Source organism: Xiphophorus maculatus, chromosome 12 (genome assembly GCF_002775205.1).
Source record: "Xiphophorus maculatus strain JP 163 A chromosome 12, X_maculatus-5.0-male, whole genome shotgun sequence".
Classification (NCBI taxonomy): Eukaryota; Metazoa; Chordata; class Actinopteri; order Cyprinodontiformes; family Poeciliidae; genus Xiphophorus; species Xiphophorus maculatus.
The window spans coordinates 25,191,786-25,214,081 of record NC_036454.1 but is presented as its reverse complement, the minus strand read 5'-3'; the positions used below and the strand labels follow the sequence as shown (position 1 = coordinate 25,214,081).

The window sequence follows — 22,296 nt, the reverse complement described above, 5'->3', positions numbered from 1 at the left end:
GCAGAGGATTAATAATGGAGGAGAGTCATGGTAAATCTGAAGGAGCTGCACACCATAAGCAGGACTTTAAAACAAAGCCATAAGGAAACAACAAACGGAAATGCTAAATTAAAGCATTGCCCGTCACCCTGAAAACATCATCCCAATAGAGAAAAATGATGGCAGCATCATGGTGAGGCACTGCTTTTCTTTAGAAGATTCAAGGGAACCGGTCAGAGTTAGTGGAAAGTCAGATGGAGCTAAATAAGCAACAGTCCTTGCAACAGATTCGGTGCTACGGTTTCAGTTTCTGGCAGGACAACAACCTGAAATACGACTTGAAGAGCCGTTTCCAGATTCGATCTGATGGAGAATTGTAAAAAAAAAAAAAATGTTTTATTGTTATTGCAGTACAACAACAATCATTATAAAATTGTGATTATAAAGTCATGTACAGAATTTTATTCCTGTCAGCAAAACCTGAAGATAGGCAACACAATTATAATTAATACTTTTTAGGTTTGAATGAGTTTTGGTTTGATAAGAGAGTGAATAAAAACTGATATATTTGAAAATATGATTGAAGTTAATTATTAGTTGTTTGAAGTAGCCTCTTTGATGACGGGTGCGTTCAGTTTTGGATTAGTATTTGAGTTGTTTTATTTTTATCATCTGTTTAATCATGGTAAATTCTACACAACACGGTAATAAAACTTTAAGTCAGTTGTGCCAACCTCTACAGTAGACTTCCTGGTAGAGACATTCCTAAAGACCTTGAGCTCTACTTACAGTAAAGGTAACCTTGACACAGTGAGGCTGAAAACAAATACAAGCCAGACTTTTCGGGTTTTATTTGCAAAGAAAAATTTTGAATTGCATGTATTATTTTCCTTCAGCTTAGCACATTGAGGTTTGTGGTTGTAACATGTGACTATTCATAAGGGATATGCAGAGCTTTAGAACCTAAAGGAACCTATTTCTGTCACTGAAAACACTAACCTCTCAGAAGTGACAGGAGAGCCCCGTCTGCTAGCTTGCAACTGGGAGCGTTGCTGAAAAGAAACAGTTGACAATCAGACTTTAATCAGCAGCATGGAGTATTTTAAGACACCGTCATGCCACTGGCGTTGATCCCCAGCTGTGGCTGCTGGTAAATGTGCAGCAGAATGTGTGCATAAATGGTGTCCGCCTCTCTGGACAAGTGTAAAAGCTGGCAGAGGACTGGCAGTAAATTGCATGTGCCGGATGGGACGCAGCAGAAGGCACAATTACACAAATCCCCTCTTAATTAGCGGTTCTGTGGGCAAACTAACCCGTAATGATGGGAGGGATGTGGCGAGCCCCAAGAAATCCTAACAAGAAACACTCAGCAGCTCGGGCGACTGGGTCATATGGTTTCAACTCCCCTGAAGTAGTGACTGACGTGTGATCTGTTTTGATCAGCGGAGCTGCAGGAGACGGCTCCCGTGCAGCCCTCGCTCTTCGCAAATGCGAGCCCTCGCAGAGAGACCTGCCCTCTGGACTGTGGGTAAAGCAGCGGGCCCCGCGTGGTTGTGGGTGGCGTTATTAAGTTCTCCGTGCTCACAGTACCGGGCAATGTAATGTGGCATCTCACATGGTGAGTAATGAACTGCGCCAGAGCGGAAGCAGGAGGGATGACAGCCAAAGAGGCCTCCTTGGCAGCCACTAACCTGGGCATCCACCAATTTATCATCCCCCAGAACCAATTCACCAATGCTGCACTGCCATTTGTCATTAATTATGCTAATAAGGATACCATTACTCTCCTGACGAAAAAGGAGACTGTTTCTGGTGCAATGCATTTGCCGTTGAATACATATAAGTTTGCTTGTTAGCTTTACTGTCAGAATGAGGGGACTTTAAAAAAAAGAGATATCTTCCATTATTCAAATTAAACTGTTATGCTTTGCACTTTAAAAATGCATGCGGCATTACAGAAGAAGCGGAGACTTCTGCTGCGGCTGCTTTATAATTATGCAGCATTCGGTGCACCACAGCATAAAAATGGCCTCATCTTTCTAAAAACACTGGTGTGTTTGAACTTTTCAAAGCAGACTTTATGGTTCTAAGCAAAGCAGTCTGAGCAGAACTATTTAATATGGCTACTGGGAGCCCCAGATGCCCTTTTCCAAAACGACTTCATTCCCAGAATCTCATTGTGCTTTCTAAATCACACCACACTTTGTATTAGAAGACCATTAATTACAAACTTAACAAGTCAGCAGAGCCATTAAAAGATCTTTAAGGCATATTTGACCATAAATCTCCTTAAACTATATTTAATGACTGGATTTTTTGTGAAATATTTTTTATCAAGTTCTAATTAGATGTGTGATAACAAACCCTGCTGTACATGGGGGCAAATGAGAGAGCCGTGACAGGCCCATCCATTGAGGCCGTCCACGTCTGGACACCGAAACTAATGGAGCACCGCTTCTATCTCAGGGACGGATAGAAAGCAATGAGGGATGAGACTCCACAGTCCAGTCTGGCCGAATGCAAAGTCATTTAAAGTCCCTTATTTGACTGTAATAAAGGTCCAGAAATGCCTCAGGGCTTCAAGGCTCCAGTCAAAAAATCCATTAGGATTTACACAGGATTGATCCTCAAAAACTTAATGGCGCCATCACGTTGGGATTGATCGCGTTTGGCAGCCGAACCTGGACAGACCGGCCTGACATATGAAATGAATAAAAGTCATTATTTTAAGCTGTATTTCAACGCAATTGACTCTCGTCACATTTTATTGGATTTCTTTTTTTTTCTTTGGTTTTTGAATATGCAACAATAATATCTGCAGTCATTAGAAAAAAAACTGTGGGAAAAAGAGAACTCATGACCAGTGAACTAACTCCCTTTCCTGTCCCAATGAAATTGTGACAAAGTCAATATGCTGTCATGTAATAACAAAGTCTTATTTCTCACAGCGTATCAGCTTTATAATGCCTGTTTATAAACTTTTAAACTGTTTAAAGAGCTCTTATGGACTCTTTCTTTTGCTGCATTTGAAAACCGATCCATGTCTGAGTGTAAAAGTGTCGTTATGCTTGCATGAAATATACAAATTAGCCTCAAAATTATTCACACCCCTGGCAAATTTAGGATGCAGTTTTTGAGTTTCACCAAGGTGTTTTGTTCTCACTAGAAGAAATATTAATGCTTTGGAGCGGTCAAGTCAGAATAAATATTTTTGATGGACAATCTGTGGAGAGAGTTAAAGATTAGGGTGTTGGCAAGGAGGCCTTCTGACGTCAAAGACTTGGAGCTCATAATCAGATAAACACAAATACCACTGGAAACGTAAAAAAAAAACAAGTCACCAATTAAAATAAGTGTTGTATGTATTACTTTAATGTCATCAACTATTACTCTATTGACCATTTGTAATGGAATAATATAATAGAATTTATTTTTCTTTTCTAATCTGACACCCCTATGGTTCACGCGGACTTGTAATTTCCAAAAGTCATTGCAAATTTCACACAAATCTTAACATTTTCTGTACTTGCTTTTTTTCTGACCAATCACTGTAACTCAGCTGAATTTGGACCACTGCCTTTAAGCCCCCTTCTAATTTCACTTCTTGTTTCTTGACTTATCTAGACAGCTGGAAAGATGAGAGCATGTGTGACGCTAAGAGGCAACATTTGCATGTTTTTTGTTCATTCCTTTCATCATTTTAAGACTATTTTGTAGAATTTGCTTATTCTGTGTCTACACTTGTTGTTAACTTGAATGGCCAATATGGAATTATTCATAATTTTATTTATACCGCTTCAAAAAGAAACCTGAAAATGTTATTTACGCTTTAAATATTAAATATGATAAAACCGTTTTTGGCAAATCACCTTGCCAAAAACGGCAAGGTGAAGCAATTTCAACTTTTTTGAGAGACCATCTAGAGGCAAAAATAAACCCACTGCTTACATACTCAGCAATATCTAACCTTAAATCACTGAAGCTAATCTGCTACGTCATGATGAAAAGAAGCACAAAAAAGCAAAATTAAACACTAATTAGTAGCTGCAGCTTTATTACAATTAAATTCTGTACTGCTGAATATATTTTTTGTTAGGAGGTTGTTTTAGTATGTGTGCGTGAATGCATTACATGTAAATACCGTTCTCTCCCTTGCAACACTCTGCCCCTAGTTTCCCTTTCGCTGACCAGGAAAATTAAGAAGCAAAACGAGGGTTTTAAGAGCATTCCTTTCATGTCTTGATGCAAGCTTTGGCATCGCTTCAAACATCAAGATCGGTTTCATAGAAATCCTTTTTTCCATCTAAAGTAAAAAGCGTGGCAGTAAATCTGCCCGAGCCTCCCCCGTAACACTTCCATAAATGATTCATTCAGCTCAGTTTAGCTGATGCAAAACAGAATGTTAGCGAGTCGTGGACAGAGGCAGAGCTGCAAAAAAAAAAAAAAAAGAGGGGGAGACGGAACAAACTGCTTAGTAATTTCATCAATCTCTCACGCATAAAACTGGGAGAAAGGAGTGAGAAGAGCATGGTATACACTGATAATAACTTTTATGTCACTATTCAGAGGTCATGTTTTTTAATCTTTCAACCTAAAGAATTGTGTTAGTCTAAAATATAACCCGAGCCGCGCAGAAGCAGTTGAGATTCATCATGGTTGGAGATAAGAGCTGCCTGATCTCCTCCCTCTGCACAGACTAGCCTAGAACTACACGGGGGAGATAAGATGGAACTTTTGTTTGAAACCTGATGAGAAGCCTCTTAATGAAAGTGCTGCGCCAAAAATAATCTTTTTTCTTCATGTTAGTCAATCAAGAAATCGTGTAGTTAGGGGTGGGGGAGAAGAGAAAAAAAAAACAGAGGAGAAAGAAAGTAATTTTGCATAATCAGTGAGCACCATCTGGAACAATTAACCAAATTCCACAGAACTCAGAGGATCAGTCATATTGGCTTATTAAAGATCCAGAATTATACAAGTAATAAATCCTTGGAAAAACGAAGCGTACCCCTGCCTGTCACGACTATTTTAACTTCAAATACAGTGGAATACTTGATAAGGCTGAAAAGAGGAGATTAATATATGCAAATTATGTGGAGCATTTAAAAGCCCCCCAACAACTGTCTCTGGGTTTTTTTCCCTGTCTCTTATTACAGGGCTTTATGTTTTATTCATACACCAACTCACCTGTCATTTCATAAGCTATAATATTATGAGGGTATTATTAAACAGTATAAAGTGGAGCTTTAATTGGAAAGCTCCATTGCATTTTCCAATTATTTGGAGCAAATTAAAAGCAGATGCACATAGTTTAATAAGAATTCTAATATTGTTTCCTGAAAATCAAAAATCACTGTCATCCTGCCAAGATATTTTGCAAACCCGAGTTAATTTTGAGCCTCCATATTTTTTTTTCTTCTCTGAAGGATGGTCTGTCTAGTGTCTGTTAATTGAAGTTCCTCTAATGGATAGGGAAATAATTGCTCTCCATATTATGTTAGATCAGGGCCAATGTCAGTGTTTATTTTTGATTAACGCTATAGATATGCAAATGTATTACTTTATATTAGATTTAACTTTTCATCAGGTGGACGACTGCCAAATGCTATACGTCGCTGAGCTGGTAATAAAAGCAGCCTGCAATCTAACATGCGCAAAGGAAGTTTAATATGAGAGTTTTCAACTAATGCATTTGCATTTTTTTTAAACTCAAAGACAGATTTTTTATTTTTTCTAAATGCACAAACAATCTCTTTCAAAATATCAAGATTTACTGTCAAAGCATGAATAATAGACCTAATTGGCTGAGGGAGTTGGCATGGATCAAAGCAATGCCGGTGAAGGAAAGCAAAAAGGTTGAGAGAGGAGGGGCAGGGGAACGGGGGAGGCTGAGTGCTGCTATGAACACTTGATAACTTTTCAAATGAGCCTGAACTGTCAAGTGATGGAGGGCTTCAAAATAAATGTGAATTAGATTTTAATATTCGGGTAATAAATGTCAAAGCTTCTGCACATCACATGTGAACATGATGTGACTGTAGATGACAGATTTCCCAGACACGTTACCTCTCCTCTCAACTCGTCTTTTCTTTCTTTCTTTTTTTTAACCCTTTCTTTTTGTGTGCGGGGGTGCGCATGTGTGTGTGTTGTTTTTTTTTTTTTTGTTTTGTTGGGACGTGACGGAGGGTTTAATCAAGAAAGCAGGCAATTCATCAATCCTAAAGAAGGCGCCTGTACAACCCTGACAGAGCGCACATGGTTTTAGACCAACTCAAACCTGGCCAGCTGTCAGCCCACCCCATCCCCACACACACACACACACACACACACACACACACACACACACACACACACACACACACACACACACACACCCACGCACATATGAGCATATATAGACACTAACACACACTCCAGCTCTATTGGGCTAACAATTATCACAAACAGGCTGTCGGCTACGACCTCACACTTGGTCTGCAGGCTATCACGTTGTTAATGAAGGGAAGTTGTGTACTTTCACATTTGCAGTGATGCTGATGAGAACAGTCTGACAAAAAAAAAAGCAAGAAGTGTTCTTATTGTGGTGCTTATTGTATTTTATTGAAACTGCTCCTTTCACAAGTGGGAGAAGGCGGGAGTGTGTGGACCTGCAGAGGACAGGTTCTCTGCAGATAAATGATAAGTGCTGGCAGGGCACTGTGGAGTATGTGCATGCTCCTCATTGTCACTCAAACCCTGTCCCAGTGGATGGATCCCACACCAAATGCCACAAAATGTTCAGGAGTGTGACAATGTACTGTGTGTCAGGGCTTAACTCGCAAAACTAAATGATGCCATGTAGAAACTCTTTTCTTTCTTTTAGAAAGAAACAGTGCTTTTTCTCTCTTTTCAGGTTAATTCTGGAATAAATCCTGAATAAAAGTTGTATTATATGAAATAGCTGCTTAAAAACAGACTTGTGTTAATCAGGATGGGTGCAGCATTGCTATTGCAAGCGTGCGCCTCTGCTGGAGCAGCAGGAGGCATCCTCACCACATGGTGTCTCTCTCCAGCTAGATAAGAAAAAAAACCCCGCCTGCCACATTCACCTGCCACAGCTCACACACACTTAAAGCCTCCAGTGTCTCAGCCCACTCTGGTTTTGTGGCGCTGAGGCTGTCAGAGCAAAGCGCCATTTCCAACCAAATTTGCCTTTTTTTTGTTTTGTTTGAGTTTTAGTCGTGGGGCATATTGCAGTTGTTAAGACTGGAATTTCTCCCCGACGAAGACAAAAGAAGCATCCAGTGCACAAGAGGTACATGTGCAAGTTTGGTATGTGATGGATCATCTTTGACGGCTGTTAATGCCGGGCTCCTCTGGGAAGTCACGTTCGCAGAGATTAGCAAAGCTCTGTACGGTGTCCGGCTCCGAGAAACTCCAATATGGGGAGGGTTAACTTTAAATGTTTAAACAGTTTTGTTGTTTTTTTAAATCCTGGAAAACTTTTTTTTAAAAAAACCTTTTTAAAAAGAGATGTGCCAAGAAATTCACTTTTGGAAAATGTTCAGCTTCATCAACCCCCACTGGTGACAGGGCAGTTGTAAAGTAAAAAATATTTACCTTTTCGTACATGTACCAATTGAAGAACAGTGAAGGTTTGCTATTTTCAACAGCAGTGAAAATGTTTGGAGCACAATTCAGAGGAAGCACAGACATAAAGTCGTCATTTTAGAGACAACGGTGCTTTCGATGGCATGCCAAAACACGTCTGCGGTTCAATCGGACAATGAGAGTATTTCAGCAGATTACAGGAAGATTGAACATTTGAGCTTCCAACCTCTGTCTGTCACAGAACAGGCTGGATTTGGAAATGTTGGGAGGCTTTCGGAAATCCCAGGGTTAAGGATCTTCATTCTGTAGGAATCTGCTGTTGATTAGTGTTGATCACTAATGTAAGCGGAAGGATACATTAGTGATCCTTCCGCTAATGTAGGATCACTACATGTCAACCCCATAATTATTACATAGTTTAAAAATAAGTCTAAGTCACTTTGCAGACTGCTTTCTCACACACCCAGTGTGACATCACCTCCATTCACAATAAAAATAACGATGTTCTATTATGGCTGTACAAGAGAAATCAAAATCAGCTGAAAACGTTTTCAGCCATACAAAAACCGGAGACCAGAAAGAAACCTGCTACAAAAATCTGATTTCTGCTTTCCTCAATTTTCCCTTTTCCCCCAAAGGTCACACCTGAAACATTTTGCGCAATTAATTTATTTGAAAACATAAAAGACATCAAACATCAAAATGTACCTGCATCAGTCTGTCATCTTTTACCTGTCATAGTGTAGATGCCATTGTTCAGCTGTTGATACTGTGGCCTGCTGATGGCGATCCTACTGAAAGGGAAAAAACAAATAAAGTGAATAAAATATACCAAAAAACAGCTTATAATGTACAAAAAAAAAAGATAGAAAGAAACAGTGCTTGTCAAATGGCTTATTACAAGAGATGTATCTCGGACATTTTTAAAGAAATGCATTCAAAAATCTAATTTCCCTCTGAACACAAGTGGCTTCTGAACCATCTAAAAGCAAAAAAAAAAAAAAAAAAAAGAGCACTGAATGAAAGTGAATTCAGAGTGGAGAAACATGGTAGAAGTTCAACAGTGCCTTGGCTGCCCAGGGGCTTGAACAGACCTTTGGAGCGGGATCTTGTTAATTCTGAGGAACTGAGAGATTCCATTATTCAAAGAGAAGACAAGTTTTTTTTCTTCTTCTGCTTTTGCTCTTCTTTTTTGTGGCCTTGTATTACAGAAAACAGCACAGAATGCACTTTGTGGGTAGTTGAAGTTAACAAACCATATAAGATTGAAATCCTCATCAATCAAGCTATCATGAATTACACCCTGTGACTCACCCCCACGGATCGATAAATCCGCAGCAAGCAGAGAGGGGGGAGGGGGGAACCACAGCTTTGAGAGAGAGCTGCTTAACATGACATGCTTTGGAGGTTAAACTATTTCCAGGATGGGTTTGCAGAACTCATGAAATTATAATGCGGAGAAGTTGGGAATTGCATTTAAAAGCGGGATCGAACAGATTTGCAAGTTGCTGTTAAAGAAGGAAGGGGGCATGTAAACTAAAACATTCACTAAATTTAAGCCGACGGCCAGATCTGCATATTCTGCGGGCGCCACACCTTGAGTTGTGACTTTCTGAGCTTTATCTCTCCGGACGAGATAAATAAACGCAATAATTTCCATCAACAGCAATAAAACAAGAATTGTGACAGGCTGTGGTATTTATGAGATGAAGCCTGCAACTCAGATTTATTTGCAGTGAAAGGGTCGACTTTTCTGCACCTCATTTACATCAGCATTTGGCCATGTTAAATCCGGGCCAATGGTGAATTTTTAAAAGGTTGGCATCAATCTTGTGGGGAACAACTGCCACATTCAGTGCAGACTTCTTTTACCTCGCAAAGGTTGATCCCATTGCTGGAGAACGGAAAAAAAAAAAAAAAAAAAGAGGTACACATCTTTCAAAGCACAAAGACATCGCATGAGCAGATAAACTAGAGCCAGATGGTTGAAATGTCTTTTAGGGCTTGTGCTGCACGTTGTTATTGTCGTACAAATGCTCAGAATAAACAAAGGAACAAAGAAAATGGCTTTAAGACTTATGTTAGAAATGGAAACACACAAGAGGGAGCTCATGAAATGCTTTCTTACACTGATAGAACAATTTGTAAGACTTTTTGTAAGATTAAAGCGTTTTGCTTGGGTAAATTTCAAATTAATATTTCTGAGGAGAAATTATGCAAGTTTGATGTTAAATGGACATTTGTAATATACAGTGGTCCTTTTGTATATTAAAAATACAAGAGGACCAAGTCACCTCCAAATAACTAATATGCGTTAATACCCGAGATCCCCTCTGAAAACGCTGAAGCACCAATAATATTTTATCGTGCTTTAATCAGCACCAATCAATCAGTCCACTGTACTTATTCTAAATCATTATTAAGACTACTTTGCTCAACTGGTCTGTCGACTCTAACAGTTTGATATTTAAAGTCTTTCCTTAGCAACCAGAGGATTAAGGAGGTTAGCTTGCTCGCAAGTTCGACTTTAGTGTTTTAACCGTGACTTATGTAGCTAAGAAGTCATTGAAATTCCACTCATTTTTTTAAAAAAAGGAATGTGTGCGTGAATTGGTGTATGACTGAAAGTAGCATGAAGCGCTTTGGGAACCCCTGGACTTTATAAAGCACTATCAAAATACAGGCCATTTATAAATTATTATTTAAAACCTATTCAACCAATTTAGCATGTAACGCATTGCTTATTGGCATCAAGTGCCCAGGACTTCAACAGTAACTAAACCCCAAATAAACTTTGTTGAAAAAAAGCTGTAGAAATTCAGCCTATAAATTGTGAAATTTTCTTGTAAATGTTTTTAATTCAGTAACATAACTTAAAACTGTCTTATTATTGCCCTCTTTGGGTTTAAGAGTGGCTGCTGCAGTTAAATGTTCATAATGGTAACAGAATAGAATAGAATAGAATAGAATTCAACTTTATTGTCATTGCACTGTCACAAGTACAAGCAACGAGATGTAGTTTGCATCTATCCAGAAGTGCTCTACGAGACATACATATTTATTTACAGATGTACAAGACTATGTATGTATGGACTATAAGGGGTTATAGCAAAGAGATATGCACAGATTACAGATTATACAGAATATACAAGAATGTTAGGGAATGGATTATATACAGTATGTATATATACGTACTTTGGACAATTCCCATCATTTATTAAAATGGCATATTCATCTGTAGCTGCTGTTATGATGCACAACCAAGGAAACAATGTATTGTTTTTAGAACTGTGAGCAGCTGATTATACCTGAACTACAACCTCAAATCCCAGAGGAAGTGAAGAGGAAGCTTTATGGATCCAGAGCAAAGAGAGGACAAAGTTAACATTTTGGGCAAAGGTTATATCCCAGACTTTCTAAATATACGGCCAGATAGAGATTTAAAAAGAAATGGCTAAAGCAAAAGAGGTGGATTAGCAGCCCTTGCCAACTGATGATTTCATCGATGATGTTACTATGGAATATCATCTCTTTGTTATAAGTCGGACTGCCCACAGTATCACCGTCAACAACACTTTGAAGATACCTGGGTGGCAAAAGTTATGACAATGTTTAACTTCCATTTGGAGTAAATAAAGTATTTGTAAATAAAATTGAATTGAATATTAAAACCCAATATAAACATAACAGCCTTACTGATTGCTAGGAACAATAAATGACAGGCTTAACTTCAGTTAAATTCTAATCAAAATAGTTTCAAACCGATATGCTTCATCAGATGTTGAATAATACCAATATTTAACTAATATAATATTTAAAAGGCTCCATAGCTCTGTTTTAGAGTGTAAAAGCAGCCTCCTGGGCTGGTTTCCCTTCTGTCTACAACATCCCCCTCCCCAAAAAAACAGACAAAAAAAAAGCAAGTCTCAATCCAAATTGCTGATTTCTAAATACAATTTTAGGCGCATTGGAGAGGGTAACATATGGCAAATCAATTAGACAACTAATTCTTAAAACAAAAACATGGCAAGAGCATTTGCTAATCAACAGCAGTGTTTGGGCCCACATTATGTCGGCCACTGGAGTTTTGAAAACAATTAATCCTCATTCCAGGCAAGGAGAGCCATATTGACACATACTCCTAATTTGAATATTCAATTACAGCGGAGTTCCTCATCAAATTATGGCAAAACTGGGAACAAGGCCTGAAATATTCACGCAATTACAGCGTGGATCAAAAGTGTTGTGTTCCCATGAAATCTGCCCAGGTTAAAATCAAATTAGCGCAGCAAAAGCAAAACTGCAACACAAAGGATCACTTTGAAGACACAAACTCTAATTTATACAGATTTGCCTCGTATCGAATTCATCTTTGTTTAGCGCAGGATAAAGAAAGGACTTGTATTTTTATAAAGATAAAACAAGAAGGTAAAGAGAAAGTGTGAGGGAGACCGTGGGGACCGGCAGGCAGCAGTCAGACGGGAGGTAAGAATGGGAGTAATCTCCCCGAGTGTGAGGAGCCAGAGCTGCATTACAGAGAGCTGGAAGCTCTTGTTTTGACACACATCTAGCCTCTCCTGTGACAACATCTCCACACCTTCCCCAGAGTGCCGGCACTGTTGCTTTGTGGGAGCTGCTTTCTCACCCATCATTATCCTCCTTTAAGCTCAGTGTCAGCTGCCGAAGACGGGATCCCTCTGAATTTCGGAGGCCCCCCCATGCGATCTCACCTGATCATTCAATCATTTCTGGCATCGCTGCTCATCCCTTTGCTTGATCTCTGCTTCTTCTCGCAACTTCCTTGAGCACAAAGTAATGAGCGAGATTGAGCTGGAAAGGATTGTTCCTCAGCACTTCAGACAGAAGATCTGTCTTGTGACAGTCAGTCACAATGTCTCTCTCTCTCTCTCCCTCCCTCTCTCTCTTGCTCTTCCGCTGGCAAGTCTTGGTTAACCAGCATGCAATGAAAGCTGATACAATACTCCAGCAGAGCTCTGCCAACGTGTGGAGGTTGACAGGTAGAAGACTGCAATTCTAAAAGTATTGATATGAATGCCAATTCTGACACTGATGACACTCTATATACTTCACCTGAAAAAGCTAGCTATGCAAAGAGAGAAAGAAGGAGAAAAAAGAAAAGGAAAAAAAAAAAAACTGGCCTTGACATTTTTATCACCATACAGTTTGATTTAAAAAGTGGCCGTGTGTACAATAGCCTATTATTCTAAGAGAAATGTCAAAAACCTTGATTCTGAGTGAAGTGAAAGAAATTGCAATATTAGGACAAGGCTAATTTATGCCAGCAGTCAGTGTAGAGGTCAGATATCAGCCTCCGCAATGACAGTTTTATCAGGAGAACAAATGGCAGCGCTGGTCAGGAGGAGGAAGGAGGGAAGATACTTTACAGGATACATTAAAACGCTGACCGGATGGCGCGACGTCTTTACATTATAGAGTTGGGGAGTGGCTGATACGGCCTGTCTTGACAGAGAACAAGCTAAAGTGGTTGACATCTAGCTGCGGCCATGAATCAAAACAAAACGCCGTCACTGCTTAAAATGCAGTGTACCGACTTGATAAAGAGACTTTTAACACAAGGTCTAAACACAGCTTCACAGGCCTCCGCCGTCTGGCCGGGTTCACATCAACTGTATGGTATGTGGTGGCGGCTTGTGTGAAATGTCACTATTTTAGTCTTTGGTTCCTATGTTAAAAGGTCAGAGCATGGACACAAGCTGCATCACTGCAACTGAGTTATATGCTGGGAATCAGAAACCCCCCGTCCCCAAAAAGATAAACATTTCGTAACTTTTGGTGATCATATTTAAGGTATTTTAGCGACACATTATAATGAAACTCTAAAATTCGTCATAATATTTCTTCTAATTTCACCATCTGCATGCTGATAAACAAGCTTTTTTTCTAGTGGAAGGGCTACAGCATAACCTTAGATCGTAACTGTTTTTGTATCTTGACAGAATAACTGTAGTTATTATGTGGTTAAAAGAAAAATCACATAATCACCATTTGATTGCAACTCGTCAACCGTCTCTGGAGCAGCAGCACGACAAAATGGCTAAAAACATAAAGCAGAATATAATACTTTGACTGCAATAGGAGTTTAGACTCAGTTTGATATAACTGTTATATTTTATCCAAAGATTTGCTTTGAATGATTCAACAAATCAGTTTAAGAACACAGTCAGTCTTTTGGGATGTGTGTCTCCAGCTTTGAACAATTGGAAGCCAATATTTTTGTCTGTTATTGTTGTTGAAAGCAGATTAAGTTCAGTCACATTAGCTATGTTTTCATTGATTTTTTTTAGCAAACAAACAAAAAAAGAGAGAAAATGCAAATTAGGTGTGTGGTTAGGAGTGAATAAACCAGGCTAAGAAAAGCGGAATTTTGTCAAATGTCGACGTTGTGTATGGCTGTAATAAACAAGAGATAGATGTTGCTAGCAAGAACCACACATCTCAGAAAACATGGAGAGTCCTCCCACCCAACATAGAGGTTTGAACTTAAAAATGTTATGCTTCTAGTAAGCAACAAGCCCACCAGTGGATCGGAGCGTTCACTATGCTGGAACTTATTGAGGTAAATGTGTATCAATCTCCACTTTTGTGCATTATCTCTTTTTCTTAAAACCACCTTATGCAAACAAAAAAAAGCTTTTTACAAAACTGAGGAAGTTATTTAGAATCTTGCAGACTCCATCAACCTTTTCTAAAGCGATGCTTCAAATTTCCCTTAAAAAAACGTTGATGGATGGAGATTGTCTCTGCCTCCCCACAACATAAAACTGCCACAACCATGTGTCCCCTTGGATAGCATCTGTTTAGGGTTATGTACAATGTTTGTCTTACACCATATAATGTTTTGGTTGCAGGCAAGTGACATTTTGGTCTCCTATTAAAGAAGTCGGTGACCAGAGCGCCTTCTTCTATGCATTTTCTGTGTCGCCTATGCCTTTAAACAAAACAAATGGCAGCTTAACATAGAAACATTTCAGATTAACCATGCAAATAGTAATTAATTATATTCCTCTATTTTATGTAATGAGTTGAATAATTCCAATGCTGCTGATTGAAATTTTAAATCACTAAAAAGATGCAGCAGTTCTTCCTCACAGATTGTGGGACATGTTTCCCCTTTCAGTTTTCAAGAGTCTCCAAAATAAATCACGGTGGCAAGCCAAAACGATCGAAAATTAACACTATTGACGACAAAATTTTGATAATCTGGTTACCGCTCTTCTTCCCCGGCAATAGAGAAATAGTACCAATGAAACACATCTGCCTTGATGAAACAACCTTGTGCATCCCATCATGATGCAACACGATGCAGCTACTCCGCATTGCTGGAGGTTGTGGGGGGAGTGATGGAGGGAGCAAGATTTGTGCTTTATGTTTGTACACAACACTAACAGGCTCCTTCTGCCTGAGGCAATGGGAGATTTGAAGAGGGGGATCAGCGCGCCTTCAAAATTATAAGGGTTATTAAAAATTTACACATTATTGACTGTATTTAAAACATCTTTTCCAGTGACTGTAAAGAGCACTTAAATTTAAGAGGTGCTGCTCTGCTAAGGTCATAAAGTTGCCTCAGAAAGCCTGAAGTGAGCTTGGAGTGGAGACTATTCGTGAGTATGTATAAAAGCACAGCTGAGTTGAGGGAATGGTGAGAGATGAGGAACTGCTTATAAACCGTTGTGTCAAGATATCTAATCTGTTACTTTAAAGAAGGAGCATAACTATTTATGGTTGTGTGTATGGCTGTCTGAAGTGTATGTAACTACACAGAAATAAATAGTCAAAAAGGGTGCGACGGTTTGAGTCGCCTACAGTCCCGTCCTTATGTGTCAGTGTTTTACGGACGGAAAAACTTTCAAAAGAAGGCTCCCTGTCTGTGAAATGAATTTTAATGTTAATACAAAAACGGCAGCCTGTGATCTCAGCAGGCATCAGGAGGTGGAGGGAGGGGTGGGAGTGAGTCGCTTCGAGGTGCAATTTATTCCAACCTCTGAGCCTCACCAACTTGAAAGTGGGCTTCAAAAGAGCTTAGGATTACCAGGAAGAAGTCGTGAAGGGAGCGTGTTGGCCTGAGCTCCGACACATCAAAGATTATTGATCATCCAACTCCCAAATTGCGGCGGATTCGCAGAAAAAGCTCCAGTTTCCCGCTTTAAAACGGTCCGTTTATTGTTCTTATCCCACAGCAGCGACCAAATGCGAGCAGCAGCTCTGTTTCAAATTTGCCTCCTGGTCTCCGGCGCGGTGCTGCTTTTTAAGCGGCTTCAGTGCAGGATGGCGGCGCACTTCCCTTCCAGCTTGGCAAACACCTCAGCTGGCCCGTGCCAAAGCTCCACTCTCACCAAACAGGCACACCACGGCGGAAAGGAGTCTATAAATTGTTTATTTACAATTTGCTGTGGAAATCTCCTGCTCTTGACTGGGATAAATAATTCAGCTGTTTGATCTGAACACAGTACAAAGGTTCGCTCTGTTCACTCCGAGGCCCAAGGCGGAGGAAGCCACAAGCGTGCGCGCTCCACATGGCGGAGATTTCGGGAGCTCTCCTCCCTTTCCTCTGCAGCTGTCACTAACTCTCTGGGCCACGTCTTCCTCCTCTGTGTCTGCACCGTGTCGGAGGAGCGGCCTTTCCTCTGTCTCCTGGGACGCCCCCCACACAAATAGCAGGAGTTTAGCCCTCGTTGAACTCCTGTTGTTGTTTCAGGGGATCCTGTCTAGTTAGAAATGTCTCTCCGGTTCACCCTCGCTCGCTGCCTTGTTGTCCAGACACGACCCTCAGAGGCAGATTGCCCAGTAGTGATCAATTGCTTGTGTCTTCATTGCCGTACACATGGTAGAGAAAGGTGCAACATAGGCTCACGAGCACAGAGAGTGTAGAAAAAAAGAAGGGAAAGCACAGGAGGAAAGTTAAGCAACAAGTTAGAAAACACAGTATGATGGTACCTTATTGTGCTGTACAGGGCATCAGTTTTTGGAGCGCTCCTGGTTTGGTGAGATGACTGACTCCGAGGAACGTCTCCCATACGATACCATATTCCCATATTGTTTATCTCTCTGTGAAAAACATCAAGATGAGAAGGAGAAGCTTGTGTAAAGTTAGTAAGCTTAATAATAGAACACTTATAATAAAGAAAAAAAATCAGGATATATAAAGCCAAGAAAATTTTGTGACTGATTTCATTCATTTCCAGTGACTATCAGCTCACCCTACACAGGTGTAGTTAACAAGCTGGTACTTGGATTTGGCGGTGATCTGGATGTCACATACAGCTGTCTCGGCAGCTTCACGAGTGCTCATTTTCACACACAGCCTCCTCTTCCTCATGGCAGCTTCCTCTGATGAGTAAAGTCATGTACATGTGAGCGTGTCAGGAAGGAACTAGTGCATATTCACTTCTGTGTCCTCAGAGATTGGATATATATATATAAAAAAAATTCCAAGAGACCAAGAGACACCTTCAGTGATGGAAAAAATAATATATATATGTACAGAGCCTTGCAAAAGTATTCAAATCTTTCAACATTTACACATTTTTTCACATTATAATTAAAAAAACTCTAATGTAATTTATTGGGATTTTATATAACAGACCAACACAAAGTGGTTTTGAGTAATTGTGTGGATTTTTGATCTTAAAAGCTTTTAGAAGACATCTGAAAAGTGAACTGTGCTTTTGTTTCAAACCCCCTCTGAGTCAATACCTCTGAAAATCAACTTTTTTCTGCAAAATTTACAGCTGCAAGTCTTTCAGGGTATGTCTCCGCCTGCTTTGTACATCTTGACAATAAAATTATTGCCTATGTTGGGTGTTAAGTGTCTGCGATCGTCAGGTTTAAAGGCACAGATTCTTGATTGTATTGAAGTCTGGGCTTTGACTGGGCCTTTCTAATACATGAATATGTTTTTGCTCTAAACCACTACATTATGCTGTCACATTGTGAGGATGGTGTTTGGGATTACATGGTCAAAAAGTTTTATTTTACTCTCTTTTGCTACATGCTATATTCCCTACAAGGTCTGTCGCAAACAGGACTTGTTTTGGTTTTCTTGTAGCAATGTCTTTCCTCTTCCTAATCTGCCACAAAGGCCAGATTTCTAGAATGTAGCAATGTTTGTCCCTTCAATAGATGAGCTGTGAGTTACCAAGGGACTGTGGGTGCTTTGATTAATTCTCTCCTTACCTGGTCTGTCACTAGATAGTCAGAAATGGTTTTGTACATTTAAAGTTGTACCATACTCTATCCGTCCATTTTTTTAAAGCTGTTTTGATCCATTCATTGATTAAAATTTGAAGTTCGATGAGATGTTCAAAGCTTGGGATATTGTTTTATAACATAGGATGTTGCGTGTCTACTAATGGTTTCTAACAATAAAGTAAAAGTATTTATTGCTGAAGGTCTTCACGGGGCAGCTGGATTTTACACACGTGGACTCTATTAACTTCTGGTTCTCAGTTATGCACAACTTTGTGTTCATCACATTAAACCCCAACGACACACATAGAGGTTTGTGGTTGTAACAAGTAGGAAAAAAATGTGAAAATTAATACCTTTGCAAGACTCTGCATATTTATAAAAGTCCTAGTTATGCATAACCCAGGAAAAGGAAATTGTCTTATCTATGTTTCTGGCTGACTTACTGGGCTCTGAGGGAATTGACTGGACAGTGGAAAGGCACAAAATATGCGTGCATTATTATCATTTTTATCATTTCTCTAGGTAAAATGATGGACACAAGTGAATTCTCCATCAAGTTTAATGCACGACAGGGATTTAAACTTGATATTCTGGATAGGGATTCATACATAATGCCACATGTATACATTAAACATGGATTCGCGCAAAGTAATAAAACATTAAATTACAACACAGCCATAGAAAACATAATCTCTTTTTCTCATTCTGGCAAAAAGAAAGAAAAAAACATTGCCATGCTTTTCTATATTGCATTTGTGCCTTGCTCATTTATTTTCTCAGCAACACAAGGAAGTGCTGTGTAAATGCAATGATAATAAAAATAATAAACAAGCTGTCCTCACTCCACACACCAAAATATTATTACATTTTCAAGGCTTGGATGAGGTGAGAGGGAGTGTGGGGGGGGGGGGGAAATACGTAGCACTCAAAACCCACTAAAGCATTGGGGAATGCATTTCATTAATATTAGATAACCCCCATCTACTGGTCCTCTCCCCAAATAAATACATAAATAAATAAGCCCCTCATAAAGAAAAGCCCAGCTCCAGCTGAGATAAACAATGACTCATGATTCTCCTCTCTTATACCTCTGGGGCAAAATGTTTATTTTATTCCCACAGTCTGCCATAAATTAAGCTAACCTGCACCCATAAAACATTTACTATCTCAAGCAAAGTTGCCCCTGAGGACCCCCCGCAAAAGCTGGTTGGAGAGTGAAAAAAAAAAAAAAAAAAAAAAAACAGGAGAAGGAGGATGCCTGTGGTTAGTATTGACCGTTTACCGTTTACTTACTTTTGTCTAATGTTTCTTGCACAAGTGTGAAGGACTCTGGCAGCGGGTCCTTGATGTCAATCAGCTTCATATCCACAACAACTTCAGGCTCCTAAAACCGAAGAGAGGGCGATAAAAAAGGAAGAAGAAACTAAACGTGTGCAGTTATGCAAATTCATTTTTCAAAACAAGATATGGATTAAGCAGTGAGAAGAAAAGGTAAATAATATACTAATTTACTAAAAGCAACATGCCTAATAATTGTGCTATAGAAACTTATTCTTGGTCTGAGAGGAGCATCTGTGAACTTTCAATCATTTTCAACCTTTCAGGGATAGAAGTTGTGCAATGATGGGAGACAGAGCGGGCACTCTGATCAACAGAATTGAACTAGTTAAAAATAATCAGGGGGGCTGTGTAGTTGACATTTTCAAGCATGACTCTTCCCTGCCTCCCATTACATTTTCATTTTTTGCCATAATAAATTGCAATAATACACAGCGGCAGCAAGGAGTGGGGCGAGCCAGGCGTGACTTGATGCGTCCAAAATGCCTGGATTACACTCTCACAGCTCCTCGACTGTCATTACCATTAGAGGCATTTTTTATTCATAGTTTTTACACTGACGTAAGGAGGAATATGGATGAATGTTATTATAATGCATGAAGCTTCTTTTTTTTTTTCATTGTTTTCGCTCCTTTTTTTCCAGGAGATTTTTTCCCCCATCACAACCTGACAAAAGAAGGCTATCTACCTTCAACCTAGAGTATGATAAATCACAAACTATTTACCTCCCCCTCCAAATAATTCAGGAGCTAATTTTACAGAATCTGTTTTTGTCATAGACAATTACAGTAGGAGTTCCAATGACTGGCAGACAAAATAGCCTTTGTTGATGGTTCTGTCATGTTTTATTTGCGTCAAAGCCTTTAAAACAATGTGGACGGACATTTTAAGATAATACGCAGGAACTAGGGAAAGGCCATTTGCATGCTATATACTAAACTGGGGGCCAAATTGTGCTCAGCCTGCCAAGTTGCCTGGCTTTTAGAGGACATACAGAAAAAATATGACTTGATTAAGTCCTAAAATTGAGCTGATGCAAAGTAATAAAAAAAATTCAGGTTTTGTTTACAATGCTGTCTGCATTATCCACCTGCAAGCCAGGGAAACTTAATTAATAGACAGCCAATAGCATGAGCTGGGGTTGGACAGGCTGGTGGCTCTGGCTCTGTAAGCAGGTGTATTTATGGCCACAGAGCAGCTGACAGCCAAGCAGAAACACATCAACTCTTGACTGCAGGCAAGCGAAGGGTCCAAAAATGACCCAACCACATTATGTGGAAATGTAATGTAAAGATCATTTTAGACACAGAGGAGTCATGGCTGCTCAAATTGGGAATTCTATATATGGCCTTAACTACACTGAAATTGCTTTTTGCAGTACAGTTCTATCCTCTTACCCCCTCCAAAAGAAAGAATATTCACATTTATAAATTATAGAGTTGTATTCAAAACAATAGTCCAACTTGATTGAAGTTATATGTCTATATAGCAGCTAACTTGTTGGTGTAGTGGAGTAATAGAAAACCAACAAACAGACCATGACATGTATGCTGCTGACTTAGTGTTGCAGAATTGTTAATGTTAATTGAAAGCAACATGTTCAGAGTAATAGCAGTGTGGAGCTCGACCAGTGATGTCATTAGGATGGCAGTAGTGTTTAAATGTATTGGTTAAAATGCATTCCTCTAAGTGAAATGGGCGGTCCCAGATTTGTTTTTATCAGAAGAAAAGGAACGTCTAGGCTGCTCAACTTAAAGAAATTATTTTTAAAATGTCAAACGATTTAAAATGGAAGCGTCTATTTCAAAACACAGAAGAATAGCAAAAATGGCAATGACTTAAGTGATTGTTTAGGGTATGGGCCTGCAACCTGTGGCTCAGGAGATTTTACACTGGCTTTTAATAACTAAGCACTATTAAGAACCTACTAATGTTTTTAAAAGTAGATATAATAATAAATGCCGTTTTTTTTTCAGCTTTTCAATGGAATTATTGTTTCCAAAACAGAGAGACATCTAAAGTTACCAGTAATATTTCCATTTCTAATTTTGTTGTCGGTATGTTTAAAACTACTCCTTTTTTTTTTTTACACAATTTTTCACAAATATCAACATTCCACAAAAGAAACTGTTAATTCTCTTTTTGTGTTTTCTTCATTTTAAACTCTAAACAGAAATAAAATGGTGGCTCTTAGAATAGACAACAAATCTCCTCTAGTAGCTATTTATGAAAAAAAAGCATCAGTTGTCTTTTATCAAAAGGTCATGTAATGTTAGCAGCTGTATGTTTTATTCAGCAGGACTGTGGGTTGCCAAGGTAGCAGACCCCTCATCTGGGGCAAGTAAAGGTAGTCAGAGACCTGTAACAAATAAGGGGCTCCTTTGAAACTCCTGAAGACACAAGGTAAAATATAATGTGTCACTGATGAAAGCAAAGTTGATCTTTTTTGACCAAGGAACAGCAGGCGGTTCTCTTAGAAAACCTCTGAATACTCAATTCAAGTCACAGGATTGTGTGAAGCATCTTGGCTTAGGTATCATGATACGGGAATATTAGTAATTGTGTATATAGGCCTATTTATCACAAAGACAGTGTCTTCATACATCAAAATACATGAAAGTGTTGAGTCATCTTAACGTGAAGAGGAACTACTTATAGATTGACATTATGGATTGCCATCCCAATCGTCAAAGTTTTCCTTTTTTTCCACCTCATACAGACTGATAACCAATTTGAGACATTTCGCTTCACATTTGGATTTGGAATGGAATGCGCTATAATCCCAATCCATTTCTGCATTTCTAAATAAAACCTGTGACTAGGATTTTAAGCTTTACTCACTTCTTGAAAACACACTTTGAACACTGATGTATGTGTATCTTTCAAAAATCATAGTCTGCTGGTAACAATTTTCTCCACAGGGATAGTGTTGATTGAATAAATTGGAATAGTTAAAATGCAGCTCATTGTTGTTTCATGAATAAACATAAATAATATCCTCGGGAGGGCATAAAACAGGAAAAAAATATCTCACTGCGGTAATATTCATTTCAAATATGCATGCAAATCTATTATATGTAAAAACTTCAAAACTGTGCTGCCAACGCGGGGCCCCCCCTTTTTTTATAAAGTGGTACTTTCACTGATCAAAGTGCAAAGTGC

The 22,296-nt window shown here is 39.2% G+C and overlaps 1 protein-coding gene across 2 annotated transcripts in view; it reads right to left on the bottom strand.

Annotated features, from left to right (window-relative positions):
- Positions 1–22,296, bottom strand: part of LOC102236031 (multivesicular body subunit 12B-like) — a 46,160-nt gene that overhangs the window by 11,357 nt on the left and 12,507 nt on the right. The window contains exons 4-7 of one of the 2 annotated variants that reach the window (XM_005814732.3): positions 19,090–19,180; positions 16,806–16,935; positions 16,543–16,653; positions 8,299–8,360 (exon numbers count right to left, since the gene is read on the bottom strand). In XM_005814732.3, coding sequence (XP_005814789.3) covers positions 8,299–8,360; positions 16,543–16,653; positions 16,806–16,935; positions 19,090–19,180 — 394 coding nt within the window. The remainder of the gene's footprint in view (positions 1–8,298; positions 8,361–16,542; positions 16,654–16,805; positions 16,936–19,089; positions 19,181–22,296) is intronic. The other variant, XM_023344230.1, reaches the window with a different exon arrangement.